The following is a 15,196-nucleotide window of genomic DNA, read 5'->3' on the forward strand; positions in this document are numbered from 1 at the left end:
TCGACTAAAAGGTATGTGGAGACTTGAACTTATCTATCACTCAAAAGTCTATCTACTATATCTCCTATCTTGAGAAAAATGTCGTTTTACTATATAGACTATGATTATACACATTTGTTATTTCGAGCCGAGTTTATCTCGCTTATCTATTTATCGAAATATGTGTTGGTAAGCTTTCGCTTTGGCCAATTTCATCTTTACCTAGTGACGAAAGTCATGTTATGTTTCAATTACTTGAAAATGGCTTTGACGAAAAATAATTTGTGAACAACAACTATATAACGTCCTCTAAGAATGTTTCAATGATTGAAATGAGAGTTTAGATTATATAACCATTGTTGGATATAAGCATTGTGTGGTAACACATACATGTATAAGTCCTTATTCCTTGAACCGAAGTCTGTGTACTTTGCTGCTCAGGAAACCGGAACAAGATTCCGCGAACCCAGTCCGCGTACTGTCGGAGGTTCTCTTCCCGAGAAAATCTGCTGGAGTTTGTAAACTTTTACAAACTTATTCCGGGTACTTAATTCCGCGTACCTAGTCCGCGTACTTAAGTTAGTTATATTCTAAAAACGATTATTCGTGAACTTATATTTATATTAACTAAGGAATGCAAGTTTGCAAACCGTGGCTATAAAGTTCATGAATCGATTCGAGTGAATCAAATCATTTTTGCTTCGATTGTATCTTGTATAGGCTACGCTTTGATAGTCTCTTTCTTTATCGAGGAAAGAAGGAACTCCCGTGAAAGGCTACCCCTTAGTTTCATCTAGTCAGCTAGGGGCAAGAAGACACTAATAGAAGGATTCTGAAATAGAAGAGTTCAATCTAAAAGCCACTATACTGACTTCAAGTTCTGACAATATGACTTGACCTCTCACATGCTGTGTCCCCAACAACGAAGAAAAAGAAAGCAACGAACGGGGCATTTTCAGGGAGTATCCCATCCTGCTTCTTATGACACTGACTGGTTAAGGCAGCCATTGAAAGGTGACTGAAACACCATAAATGGAGATTACCCGAGCTAATGATAGAGGCAAGAACACTTTCCAACCAGGTCCCATTAATTGATCATAACGATATCGTGGAAATGCTGCACGGACCCATATATATAGGAACGGAAAGAGAATCACCGTGATACTAAACCAGATAGAGCCCGAGATCTTATTTGAAATGGCTTCACATAATGAAATAATCTAATATCAGTCGGTTGCGAAATCCTGAATAGCTTAGTCCAAGAATCTCTAATTCCATATTCCTTCATCACCCAAATATCCATATGAACCTGGAAATTATTAGCCAGTAAGCAAAGCAAGCTTTCGAAACCACAGACACTGACATGAAACTTCTCACTCAAAGACTCAGGTTGGGCACTTCCTGAAACGTCTCACTGGAAATATCAAACGCAAGAATAACTTTCCTGTCAGACTCGATTGTATTTGCAATCTAATGAATAGCTTCATTAGCAAGCATACCAGGTGCTCTTCCATAAGACAGATGATAAGGAATAAACCCCAGGCTTTTCCATGAATCATTCCCCAACGTATAAACCCTAACTTCACAACTATCATCCTCATTAGCAAAATTCACAACTCTAATCATTTTATAATCATCAATCCTGGAGTCATAACTAAACCCATAAGACATTTTGTGAACGGAAGTGAACTTCTCCGGAAACGTGATCTCTGTAGTTGGTAACTTCTTATACTCTCTGGTACATGGATTGAAGATACAAAACACATCTTCATCAGGGGAAATGCAAACTAAGCCATTAGAAGTACCAAATAATTCAACACCCAACTTCGAGTTTTGAATGGGTAGCTGACCTCAGTAGCATCATTCAATAAGAATGATGATGATGAATCAAAATCAGATAACAATCTCTAAGCATGAGAGCAATTTGGTTGCTATCAGTAGCATGTTTCAAATGGGTTTTGATAAACTTAGGGTTTCGGATTAGTTTGCACCATCCCTTGGATACGCACTTAAACCATGAGAGAGATTTCACTGGTAACCTAGAAAGTATGTTGTCGATGATCTCCTTTGGGAAACTCGCCATCGCTTCTTCACACAGAAAATACAACAGGGAGATAGTTTTAAAACTCACACAATTTTGAATCTGATCTGAGTATAATACGATCTACTGAAAATCAGTTTATAGAGAACGAAATAAAGGAATCCTACTTTTATGCCACCAGGCCCACTACTACTAGTACTAAGTACTAACCAGTAAAACATAGGCCACTGCCACCAAGTGGCACTAACAAACACCACTAAATGACCGACTCATACTGGCAGACACCTAAAGGCCAGGAACATGATGTGGCACCGCTCCACAAGTTGCACTACATCCCAACAGGCATGCCTAATGGCTATGTATGACCGATCAGGCAAGTGACGCACAATGATTACGTGTTACAACTTAGCCGGCCAAGTCAGTGAAGCGCAAAGGTTGTGCGTTACTCCATAGATTATAAAGCGCTGAGGTAGCGGTATCCTGAAGGGCCAGTAAAGCGCAAAGATTGCGCTTGACTATAAAGTCAGTGGCTAAGTAATGGAACTTATTGGCCGACACAATGAAGCTTCATTGAAGGAAAGACAAGACAAGGCCAAGTTGACAAATACAACATGCGATGTTGGCATTGAGGCATATCCATAGAATTGAGTTGGCCCTAACTCAAGGATGATGCAAGAGTGTAGCATAGGCCGAGAGTTGGCTTATGCGTTAGTCTAAGGCTGGCCAAAGCTTGGACAGTGCAAACAAGCTAGTAATGCGAGAGTGTGCATTACTATTATCATGCAAGTTGGCTAAGTAAAGCATATGACGCAAGAATAACCAAAATGAGCTAAGGAAGTGGCCAAGATGATTGAGGCGCAAAGATTGTTGTACATTGACTAGGCCAAGAAGACTGAAGGCCATGTTGGTCGTGCATTGGATGAAGGCCAAGTCAGTAATGCGCAACAATTGTGCAATATGGCTCAAGTGACGGTTAAGAGTTGGTTATTGGCTTTACAAGCATGCCAATGGTGTGAGACAAGATAGAACGGGTATAGAAGGAGTTTATAACCATGTGGGAGTGTTCATAACCACCAAAAACAGGTGTTGCACCAATTGACTTGACAACACAAAAGGTGGCAGTTGAAGTTGGTAGTTACGGAAACTACTTGGACACTTGGCTGCATGGCTTGTGCAAGCGGTTGCACAGAAGTTTTGGCCTGATCTTTAGCATTATAAATAGCCTAGAGATTAATAAGGTTGGTGTTGTTCATTTGAGAGAAGAACCACTAATATAGAGAGAGTTGGGCATTCGTCAAGAGGGTGAATGGCCTGTTTTGGTCCATGTGATAGACTTGTTTATGTAATCTTCCTTAATGCAATGAAATGGATTTATTGTTTTATATATTTGTGTTCTTGTGTTGCTGATGTTCTGAGTTGATCAATTGGTTTGAGGCATGGCAAAACTCTTATGCTTATGGGGCATAAAGAGTTAGAGAGAAAAGAAGATGAAGACTTCCGTTGCGTAAAGCCTTAAGAATGAAGACAGATGCATACTTTGATGCAAGTGTGCAAGGCTGAGTACTTGTGGGTGAAGTTGATTCACTGTACTACAAGTATTGCCGGTCATGTCCCATGGAAAATTTTAGGCCGTCAAATGGACATATGACACTGCAAGAAGATGATCAAGAATCATTAGGCGAGCGATGGAAGGGAAATTTGAGAAATTTTCAGGCAGAGAGCCTCTCGGAGAAGCCCTCCAATAAAAACGATTATGCATCTCCCCAAGACAAACCGAGTTTTCTCTGTTGGGATCTTTCATGCAAGTTTGCAACAGTCATGAATCATTGAATTTAACATTGGCAAAGCAAGGGTGAAATTTCGTCCACGAGAATATCCCCAGTTGAGGAGCCTAAACAACAATTTGATGATTTGGCATCAGAATAAGAAACAAGAGACCAGTGAAAGAAATGGAAGCATTACATGAAAATTACAAAAAGAAAAAGAAAAGAAAAGAAAAAAAAGAAAAGAAGAAGATGAAACTAAAGGTTGACAAAATTGATTGAGCGCATTTAAGGAACAGAGTAGGGAAGGTAGTCAGGCGCTCAAACTGTGTGCTACATTCAACCTCCAGTTCTTATCCAACCAAGGTCTATCTTCCTCCATTTTACAATGGTAGACTCTGTTGGACCTAAATGCAGCCTATCACTCTGTTACATGACTTTTGGTGCCCCAGAATTAGATAAACCTGAAGACGTCAACCAACAAATATCAGAAACCGAGAAACCAAAGATTATTAACAAAGCATTCTGTTTGATCAGACAAATTATGAATTAGTGACATGCTAATGCGGAAAAATACAAACCTTATGCTTTCTTCTTCTTTGGTCTCCTTTTCCTTTTAGGTTTATGTGGTGCTTCAGAATTTGAATATACATTATTACTACTTTCAGTCCTGGTAGTATTTTGAAATTGATTATCTTTTCTAAAAGAAGAGAAACTTCCATTCTGTGATTTGTTGATGGATGTCGTCACTGGAACCCTCTCTTTCAGTGCTTTTTTGTTTGATAGGAATTCAAATCTTGTCTGACTAGTTTCAGAATAATTTGACCTTTTGGATGTACCTTTTGAAGGTCTAGATGCAGGCTCTACAGCTTGAGTAGACTTCCAGTTCTTACTCGTCTCAGTATAATATGAACTTCTTGAAGGCCTAGATGAAGGCTCTACAGCTTGAGTAGACTTCCAGCTCTTACTTGTCTCAGTATGATTTGAACTTTTGAATGAACTTTTTGATGGCCTAGATGCAGGTTCTACATCTTGAATAGACTTCCGCTTCTGCATAGTTAGGCAAGCAAGAGTTTAGCAACGCAAACATCAACCAAACGTGAGCAAATAAAACCCATTGTACAAGACAAACCTGATTCTTATTGGCACCATAATTGTCAAAAGCTGCATTTCCAAAGTTTCTTGGAGGCTTTTTGCCAAAACCCCCAATTAGGCCAGAATCCTTTGGAAATTGTTTCCTTGGCTCAGTTGATACCTCTTTTTTAAAACTTGGAGCTTGCTTCCTACAATAGACATGGCAAACAATTTTTCATGAATAAGCTTGCAAGCGTATTAACGCATATGGGTGTCAAACCCAATTTTAGTTAGCCTTCTTCTGCCTGTCGACCCAATTAAGTAATTGTAGCTACTCATGCAAGTTTTGACCCCAACTTGGCACACACTTAGTAACCAGGTACTTAAAATTGTTCCTCGTTACTGCTAAGGGAACTACATTTTTTGTAGGTTTAAATCTTGTCAACACAAAATCCATGTGAACACGCAAAGGCTAACACTTAGCCCTTGACAAATCTAACGCACTTCCACAAAAACAAAAATAACTTTTTCTAAAGCCAACGCTTCATTGCATGCTCTTGAGCTAACAAGGCTTAACAAGTTCCTAGGCCTCTTCAGGTTAAACAAAGCTTTGAATTTCAACATTGCTATGTCAATGGTTTAATATGAATCTACTCCTCTATGTCATACATTCTTTTTCGTTACTAAAATATTGTACCTGAAATTTCTCTCTGTAGATTCATCACCTGCTTCTGCTTCATCGCTGGAGCTTCCGTTCAGAAAGAAGTCATCCTCAGCATCTCCTGTTTCTGTAATGCAAGGTTATCATAAATATAAAGCATGTATGTAATTATGGGAAAGCTAAGCTTAAGAATTCAAAACAAAAAAATGACAGCTTACAGGCAAGTTGAAATATGTGACAAAAGAGTGATATATGGAGCAGAATAGGCACCGACCAACTGGAAGCACGTGTCTAATCATGGGAAAGCTAAGCTTCGGAATTAAAAAAATGACAGCTTACAGCCAACTAGGCAAGTTAAAATATGTGACATAAACGAGTGATATATGAAGCACAATAGGCACTGACCAACTGGAAGAAAAACATTATAGCGACAAATGTAAAGAACTATTGTAACAAGAAAGAAATTCAAATGTAAACAAAGTGGTTGAACTACTAATGGATATAGATCAGTTTGAGAATTGATCTTCAAGAAACTGAATGATTATTAGCTGGTAAATGTTTCTACACTGCTTACATCATCTATCTAAAATCTTAACACGTCTCAGTATCAATGCATCAAATATTTATGTACTTTGCACATACTCTATACACCAGAGTTGCCCTGGCTTAAAAAATTAGGATGATGATTGAAAGATATAAAGGAACTTGCCCAGGTTAGAATGTTTTTGTGATAATTTTGAAACAAAAAAGACCTCATATAAGTATGAGAAGTAAATGTACCTTCTAAATCCCTTCCACTAGCGGCTGCATCTACAATATTGCCTTTAATCTGTTGGCGCAACACATTCCTCCTTTCAACCACATCTGGGTCATTACCCCCACTGAACAAAGGTACATATTTTTCAGTCTTTGGGAAGAACTGAAAGGTACAAAAGAAAACAATTCAATGTCAGCAAAGCCAATGCAGTTCTACATAATCATGCAATTCATCATCAACGGTAGTCATCCACCTTATGCACACATGTAGTGAACTAATATCAGAAACTGCGACAAAGATTCAAAAATCATGCACAACCCAAAACAGCAGGAATTCAAATAGATAGAATTTGCACTTTGGCTTACCTTAACATACTCGAGATCCTCTTTCAATTTTGCAATCTGGTCTTTAATTCCTGCCCGGGTTTCATCTGACTCTGTTTCTAAAGCTCTCTCCAATTTTTTAATCCCCCTATCCAATTTTCTTCTTTCTGATATCCATACAAATTGCACCAATAAATAAGAATAATAGTTGCGCCCCAGTCCAAACAACAGAAATGCATTTCCAATAACACACTATATGATAAAACTAAACCATACCGAAAAATTTGGGCTTCTTGTTCTTAAGAATTGTAACACGGTTTTCCGCCAATTGAATTAGAAGTTCTTGTTTCTTCTTGATATCCTCTAACTTCTTTTCCTGAGCTTGTCTTACTTCAGGTGGTAAACCCGTCTGAAAATAAAAAATTTCCTGATGTTATCAACTTATATTTCACTTTGAATAAATAAAAACATATAAAAATTACAAGCGCAAATGGGAGATTTAAAACCCGAAACCATAGAAATTCCAAATGGAGCTATTTAAATTACCTTTCTGAGTATTCGTTCCGTTGATCGAATCTGGTTCTTGTAAGACACTGTTTTAGTCTTCTTCTCAACTACAGATGGTTTCTTTGGGACATTTTTCACAACTCCTATACTGTTCTTCTTCTTAACATGATTCATGGCGGCTGCTTTGCCCTTAACATTGCCTCCGTGCACCATTTTTAATCGAGCAATTGAAACCAACAGCAACAAGCTCTAAAGGTATAAGCCTATCAAGGGTTTTTGTTTTCTTTCTAGCTCGTCTTGCAGTTTTAGGGTTTTAGGGCATCTCTTCCTCTTCCTCTTCCACTAGTGAGATAGGTAAATACTCTCTTTCTTCTGATACGGCATTACGGCTCCTTTATGGTGTTCCATCGGTTCGGGTTCCTGTATTCCATCGGGTCGGGTTTCTTAGACTGTGCCAGGAGCCCAGGGCTGTACTAAATACTCTGGTTATTCCAGTTGAGGACCTGAGGTAGCTATCCCCTTGCAAATGTCGAATGCTTCACCACACATTTCCCAAAACCCAGACCAATATAATAGGGTGTGGTGGCCGGTGTAGTTGTGCGTACCGGTAGCAATTAGGCCATTCCGGTAGCGATTAGGCCATTTAGTGTGGAGGTTTAAAGGGCGTCCTCGTGGTAACAAATGACTAAGTAACCCTGCAAGTTGAGAAAGGAAAAACTCGATTCCGTATCTACTTCTTCCTCTTTCTTTATCCTTAAATAATTTTGTCAAATCCAAAAAAATATAGTCCATCAAGTTCAAATTAGTTTTTTATTTTATTTTTTGGTAGTTTTCGATAATTCCATTCTTTTGGAGAAGGTTTTAGATTGAATAACTGATCTAAAAAAATAGATAATTTTTGTACTCTTAGTATTGGGTTCGATAATGGAGAAAAATCATTGAAAATCTGGATTTGACTAGGAATTTTCTTTCTCGACTTACCTAATCTCGATGTTGTCATTTATATAGAAAGTACAGACTTAGTTCAGCTAGAAGAAAAAAATGACCAACCCTGACCTCAATGTTATCCTTCAGAAATATAAGATTATGCCCATACTTAAAACGAGCATATATCTATACTGGATTCAAATCTTGTATTAACCGATTAGGGAAAAAATTAATATTAAATGTTCAGCTAGGAAATATTTTAACCTAATTGAATCCCAATGTTGTTCTTCGTATATGAGGAACGTATTGAGGGTCGAATAGGTTATGACTTAATCTTCTAAATCTAACTCTATTTAACTAAGTTTAACTCATTTAATTTAATGTTAATATCAAAATTTTAATTAGTCTACTATTAATGCTAAATTTTAGCACATATTAGCATAAGTACATTTTAGTCATTAAATAGATATATGGATAAATGCTTCTGAAGTAAACTTTAGAGTAATATTTTCCTCATATTCCAACATTGAAAAAAAAAACGCAGTCCTGGGAAAATCCTCGTTCAAATTAATCATGGTTGATGACTTGATTCTTTTCCTCTGTTCACTTTAAATTTGGAAGAGAGCAACATGGTAGGAAAAGAATATGTATCCGAATTTATGGTGATTACATTAGAGTGTTATATCATCTTGCTTCTCTTGATGTAGAATGAAACCTGCTTGGAATGAAGGAAACATGTTTTCTTCTGTGATTATTAAATAAAACTTTTATATAAAAAACAAAATAAATAAAATGCTACAAGGCCTACGGTTCAGGGATGTGCGGTTCATTTAGTTTCCCCTTTACATATGTGTATAAACAAACCTATGTATTATAACTACTGATCTCTCTAATAAGATATCCTCCTTCTTGTCTCTACATCTTCTATCTTAACCTTTCATTCTTCTTAATCACGTTATCATGCTTGAAGCTATACCACAAAGCTAGATTGGATCGGTTGGTTTTATTTTTTTTTCTACATGGATTTTTTACATCAACGCATTTATGCGATTATCGTCAAGCTAATGTTGAAATCGCTGGAATCAAGTCAGCTAAGTTGGATCTATTTTTTTCTTGTTTTCCCTGGTTTTGATTTTGGCATATCCAATATATCTGTGACTTTGTATGTACATCTGATCTGATCCGGTCTATGATTACACTTTATACTACATTTTATAATATATATTTGTTGTATGTTTATGCTGTGATTGATCATGTCATAGTTCCGTCGGTGGGGAAAATCTCCTTAAACGAAAACTTTCTGTTCGCGCCGTAGTTCCGTCGATGGGAATTCTTCGTGAATGAAAACGCGAGCAGAAAGTAAATTTGTTGAAAAATCCTCTTATGCCCGGCCCGTCCAGATCAGGCCATCCTATCCCGGATGTTACTACGGGTGTTCTGGTTTTGGGTTGTGCGCGACTACGGGCGTTCTAGTTTTGTGTATATAGAGGGAACCAAAGTCTGAGGCATGTAACTATAATGTGGGTATTTACATTGAGTACTTTCTACGCTTATTTATTTGTTTTTTGAAAAAGCCTATTTTTGTTTTATTTGTCTTAAGATAAGTCCACATCATATAAATGGTCAATTTAAATTATGATTGGTGATCTCGAACATTAAGAATTTTGGTCTTAATGCTATTTTGTTCTCTTGAATATGATATTGGCTATAGTTGAATGGTGTCTTTTGTTCAATTGGTAGTACCAACTCTATTCCAATGTATTTATTTGGGGTTTAGAAGTACTTGGACCACTATTGCATACTTGATATTGTCTCCCCAAATTTGAATGTTCTGTGGAATATAATCCACTTGCTTGACTATTAAAGAGTTGATAGTTTCAAAAGATACGTTGCAAATGAAATCACATGTATTCCAATTTTTGTGAAAAAATTAAAAAAGGTAATATGAGTCAGAAAATTTCCATTTCTCTACTTCATCCATGATACTAACGAACCAATATATGTTGAAGTATGACAACAATAAAACTATCTTTAGTAATCTATTCAACCTAAAGTAATTGGTTGACATGTGTAGTGAGATTCTCTTGGCCAGTTGAGATAAAGAAATTTCTCAAATTATGGTAAATGTAGAAAAATTAAAAATGGAAAGAACCCCGAAGTAATGAGGGTTAGACGTACCGACTTCATATAAAATATGTGAAAAGAGACATATATATCATGAGACAAAGATGTATTTTTTTTCCCGGTAGTAATGACACCAAAGTACATGTATCAACTGAATATGGGATGAAGCTAAGATGTAATTCTAGCTCTCACCAAAGAGTTGGGAATAAATCTTCTTACCGGTATTGGTACAAGCAATGCAATGCAATGCGGGTACCACTATAGCAACCAATTTCCATAGGAAGGTCATACTTTAGACAACAACTTTAATAGCAAGAAGAACTTTGCCTGGCCAATTGACTATTTATTTGAACTAGATCCAATGTCTGCGCTTATGGAATGAAAAGTACATCATTCCCACGAGACATAAATTCTCTAAAACACTTGAGGTATATCCGGATGAAAAATATATCATCCCCCCTGAAACGTAACATATATTCACTCCAAAGTACTTGAGTTGAATTTCATTTTTGTTACTAATAAGGACACACCACTTATTTAATATCTCAAGACTCAATGTCTAATAGATAGTGGTTTATCTCCCCCCTAGCTTAAGGAATATAAACTACTTGTTGAATTATTTCCTTATATGTGACTACGAGGATTGGATCATCGTGCGAAGCACTGCTCAAAATTTGTTTTCAAGATAAAACAAAGACGTACAAAATCTCTACATGTACCGAGAGATAATCACACCTTCTTAAATTGCAAAGAAACCCATGCAAATGGATATCATGTGGAACCTCACAGTGATGAGAATGTAATTGATTGCATCTTTTATAATCTCCAGTATATTTGGAAGGAAATATATTTTAGAGAAACTAATGAGTCAATCTAGTGAAATGTAAATCACTATAGGTATTTGGATTATTGAATCCATATTGACTCCGACGATGAAATGTTGGGAATTGACTCATACAGGCTTTGGGAATAACCATAAAGCAACATGATGATCGTTTTGAAAGGACTCATACGAACATCACTTTATTTGAGTGAACAAAAACGGGAGAAAGATTGACATAATGCGAAATGACGGAATATCTCTCAATAAATGTTCTCTAAAGAACTAGATGCACAACTTCAAATTCATATTATGCTTTTAAGTAAGAGAGTATATCACTCATTTCACAAAGTCTGTAAACAGGATCGAGACCATCCTAAGATGCAAATGACAAACAATCCATATTACAAAGAAAACAAGGTGATATTTAGAAAAATATCCATACAGAATGCGGACCATTAAAGTGACTTATGACTCTGGTGGATATTTTGACATTTTGAACTAGTTATAGTTCCCAAGAAGTTTTGCGTTTGGAAAACTACTAGCACATATTATACATGTAAGGGCTCACCACCCCTTGTAAATGCTAGCTAGTGCACATCAAAAGGACTTAATGGTTATTGCATATTTAATAGGCAATGCAGAGCATCCTATACCTCATGGTCTCGCAGAGGCTATCATCAAAGGTTACAGATGATGTCTAAGGAATGGTTATGCGTACAAACCTACCTTTAACTGCTTGGAGAATATGCAATATTAAACGCGCCTTTACTTGAATTCGTTTTAGAACCCAATATTAGTCAACCTTTTCTGTGTACCAGTTGGTAACTGGATATAAGTCTGACATTCCTATTCTTACGCATTTTTGGTTGCACTATATATGTGCCGATACGAGTCCACGTCGTACTATGATGGGTCACGAAAATGATTAAGTAGTTATGTTGGATATTTACTCCCAACAATTATCCGTGTGTTAAAATCTTTGGCAGGAGATCTCTTACACCGCTAGATTTGCAAGTTGTCATTTTAATGAGATAATCTTCCCGCCGTTAGGGGGAGATAAAAAAAAGTAGTTTCTAAGGGAACAACATAAATTATCATTCTGCGTTCCCACTGTGTCTCATATTGATTCTTGTACTCCACAAATGTAAATGTGAAGTGACATAGAATAACCGATTTCAGAAAGTGCACTGATATCGGCAACGTGACAAGATCACACATACCAGCTGCAAATGTGCCTGCAATGTTAGAAACCCTTAGTATGGGGTACACCATAGACTAAGGTGTTGCAACTACACTTGGTGAAAGGCCATGGCTCCATAAAGGAAGATGGAGAGACCACCAGGTTCGATCAATGCTCACCTAGAAAGGAAATAAATGAGTAAGGCACAACCTAATTTGTATCATTAATGAAATCAACTCTTATGATTGTCTTTGACTATGTCCATGAATCAATACTGGAGGACTCTCCGAAGTTTAATGATTCCAGAGAACAATAAAATCCTAAAGGATTATGAGAACACACATGAGTCAATGGAAAGATCGTGCAAGCATATTAATAATTATTTTTTTATGTAGTTGCTTAAGGAAATAGAGCATGATGAGATCGAGCCATGCTTCTTATTGTTTAAAGTCAACAAAGAGCATATTTGGCCTACACAATCTAGGTAGAGCTTGGTTTTTCACAAATATACAAGTATTTGGTGTGGTAGTGCTAACCAACCAAGTGTAAAGCCTATGGGACATACATGATTATTTTTCATACAGCATGGTCGGAAGAATGAAGTCTCAAAGTATCAAGATTCACCTTGAGGCGCAAGGTTTCTCACAAATCCCTGGAATTGTCCTCTTATAATGAACGTTATAGCGTTCCGCTACTTAGTTAGCTTGATAATTTTCAAAAGGACCTGAAATGCAGCATATGTATGTGATTGTTAAGTATCTCTGAAAGAATCAAGAGGTAGAAGATATTTACAAAAGGGGTTGATAGCCTTTTGTTGCCCAAATCAAGGGACTTTAGACCACAAAGTCCGTTTACAATTAGACTGGACATTCACTCACGGATTGAAACAATCATGTGAATTTGGTATAACTGTGTAAGTGGCTATTTGATTTGGAGGGGATAAATAAGTAAGGCATTTTACCTTGCGTATTCATAAGCAAGTTCCTAATTTGGAATTGTACCTATGTCGATGGTACAGACATGATGGGTGCTCTTGATATAATAAGAGTTCCTACAAGCTACTCTAAATCCAAATTTGAGATGAGAAATCTGGGGAAAGCTCGATCAAAAATTGAGCTTTTGGTATATTATTTGAAAAAGTGGGGTACAACAACCACACCCAATATTCCGCTTAGAAATCTATTTGGACAAACTCCAATATACTTTCTAGAGAATCAACTAGACGGTCAGACTCAATCTAGGTAAAAAATATATCAAAGAGTTTATATCTCAATCTCTCGATTTGATATATACTCAACCAAATAGAAATTTGCGAGTCTTTATCAAATACTAGAGAGATAACTTGGATGGTGCCAAAGACCAATATCCAAGTGTCAATCAATTTAAATCAACAACCAAAATGTCGGATATTCTAATTGATTGAACAACGCACAACCTGTGATATTTCAATTATATAACAAAATATAATGCGAAAAAGAAACAACACAGACACCAGAATTTTGTTAACGAGGAAACTGCAAATGCAGAAAACCCCCGGGACCTAGTCCAGATTGAACACACACTGTATTAAGCCGCTACAGACACTAGCCTACTCCAAATTAACTTTGGTCTGAACTGTAGTTGAACCCAAATCAATCTCACACTGATCCAAGGTACAGTTATGCTCCTACGTCTCTGATCCCAGCAGGATGCTACGTACTTGATTCCCTTAGCTGATCTCACCCACAACTAAGAGTTGCTACGACCCAAAGTCGAAGACTTTAATAAACAAATCTGTATCACACATAAAAGTCTACGGTAATAGATAAATCCGTCTCCCACGAATATACCTACGAGTTTTGTTCCGTCTTTTGATAAATCAAGGTGAACATGAACCAACTGATAATCCAGACTTATATTCCCGAAGAACAACCTAGTATTATCAATCACCTCACAATAATCTTAATCGACGCAGCGAAAAAAGATATTGCGGAATCACAAACGATGAGATGAAGTGTTTGTGATTTCTTTTATATCTTGCCTATTAGAGATATCAATCTCAAGACAATTATTATAATTGTACTCGTACGATAGAAACAACAAGATCAGATCACACAACTACAAGAAAGTAGTATCGGTATGGATTCACAATCCCAATGAAGTCTTTAAGTCGTTAACCTAGTTTAGAAGAAGAAACCAAAGGTTAAAGGAGAATCGACTCTAGCTTAGCACAACTAGTATCACACAGAAGGTGTGGGGATTAGGTTTCCCAGTTGCTAGAGTTCTTCCTTATATAGTCTTTCAAATCAGGGTTTGCAATCAATGTTAGCTTGGTAACAAAGCATTCAGTATTTACCGTTAGATGAAAACCTGATTAGATTCAAGATAATATCTTTCAACCGTTAGATCGAAAACTAGCTTGTTACACACAAATGAAATGCACGTTTCTAGGCTTGTGTAACCGTACCCAAACTTGTACATTTGTTGGTTCAACAATGGTCAACCAAATGGTTAGCCATATGATCACTTTCATATCAACCATATTCTTCTTCACCATAACTAGTTCAAGTGACTCAAATGGACTAGTTAGAGAGTTGTTCAATTGCAAGGAAATCTTATGTAACTACACAAGAAACAATTGAAGAAAAAACGATTTGATTCACTCAAATCGGTTCATGAACTATATAGCCACGGTTTGCAATTTGCATTCCTTATTAGTTTATTATATAAGAATAAGTTCACAAACATCGTTTTTAGATATAACCTACTCAAGTTCGCGGAATGGGTTCGCGGACTTAAGTTCCCGGACGGAGTTCACAAACTCCAGCAGAATTTCTCGGGTCGAGAACTTCCGCCAGTTCGTGGGCTTGGCTCACGCCACTATTCCGGTTCTCTTGATCAACAAAGTTCACAAACTTCGGTTCAAGGAATAAGGACTTATACATATATGTGTTTCCACAACAATGTTTATATCCTCCAATGGTTATATAATCTAAGGGTTATTTTGTTTTTGGTACTCAGGTTTTGTCCAAGTTTTGAGTTTGGTCTAACATTTATC

The 15,196-nt window shown here is 36.9% G+C and overlaps 2 protein-coding genes across 2 annotated transcripts; both read right to left on the minus strand.

Moving 5' to 3' along the window:
* Nucleotides 1-852: 852 nt before the first annotated feature.
* Nucleotides 853-1,650, minus strand: LOC113335457 (F-box protein CPR1-like). The gene is made up of 3 exons (XM_026581500.1): nucleotides 1,479-1,650; nucleotides 1,137-1,380; nucleotides 853-997 (listed from the first exon to the last, which is right to left on the minus strand). The coding sequence occupies exons 1-3, from the start codon at nucleotides 1,648-1,650 to the stop codon at nucleotides 853-855; spliced, it is 561 nt and encodes a 186-aa protein (XP_026437285.1).
* A 2,228-nt stretch (nucleotides 1,651-3,878) lies between these two features.
* LOC113335431 (rRNA-processing protein efg1-like) lies at nucleotides 3,879-7,457 on the minus strand. The gene is made up of 8 exons (XM_026581481.1): nucleotides 7,145-7,457; nucleotides 6,875-7,007; nucleotides 6,641-6,765; nucleotides 6,299-6,437; nucleotides 5,555-5,645; nucleotides 4,916-5,066; nucleotides 4,365-4,833; nucleotides 3,879-4,247 (listed from the first exon to the last, which is right to left on the minus strand). The coding sequence occupies exons 1-7, from the start codon at nucleotides 7,316-7,318 to the stop codon at nucleotides 4,366-4,368; spliced, it is 1,281 nt and encodes a 426-aa protein (XP_026437266.1). The 5' UTR covers nucleotides 7,319-7,457; the 3' UTR covers nucleotides 3,879-4,247; nucleotide 4,365.
* Between the last annotated feature and the right edge of the window lie 7,739 nt (nucleotides 7,458-15,196).

Source organism: Papaver somniferum, unplaced genomic scaffold (genome assembly GCF_003573695.1).
Source record: "Papaver somniferum cultivar HN1 unplaced genomic scaffold, ASM357369v1 unplaced-scaffold_148, whole genome shotgun sequence".
In the NCBI taxonomy this organism is placed as follows: domain Eukaryota; kingdom Viridiplantae; phylum Streptophyta; class Magnoliopsida; order Ranunculales; family Papaveraceae; genus Papaver; species Papaver somniferum.

Coding starts and splice junctions, on each gene's coding strand:
- LOC113335431 (XM_026581481.1), bottom strand. CDS start 7,318: ATGGTGCACGGAGGCAATGTTAAGGGCAAAGCAGCCGCCATGAATCAT. Junction 6,766..6,874: donor CAAGAAGCCCAAATTTTTCG/GTATGGTTTAGT, acceptor TATGGATATCAG/AAAGAAGAAAATTGGATAGG. Junction 5,067..5,554: donor TCTACAGAGAGAAATTTCAG/GTACAATATTTT, acceptor TGTCTATTGTAG/GAAGCAAGCTCCAAGTTTTA.
- LOC113335457 (XM_026581500.1), bottom strand. CDS start 1,650: ATGTCTTATGGGTTTAGTTATGACTCCAGGATTGATGATTATAAAATG. Junction 1,381..1,478: donor GTCTTATGGAAGAGCACCTG/GTATGCTTGCTA, acceptor GAGACGTTTCAG/GAAGTGCCCAACCTGAGTCT. Junction 998..1,136: donor CTATCTGGTTTAGTATCACG/GTGATTCTCTTT, acceptor ATGGTGTTTCAG/TCACCTTTCAATGGCTGCCT.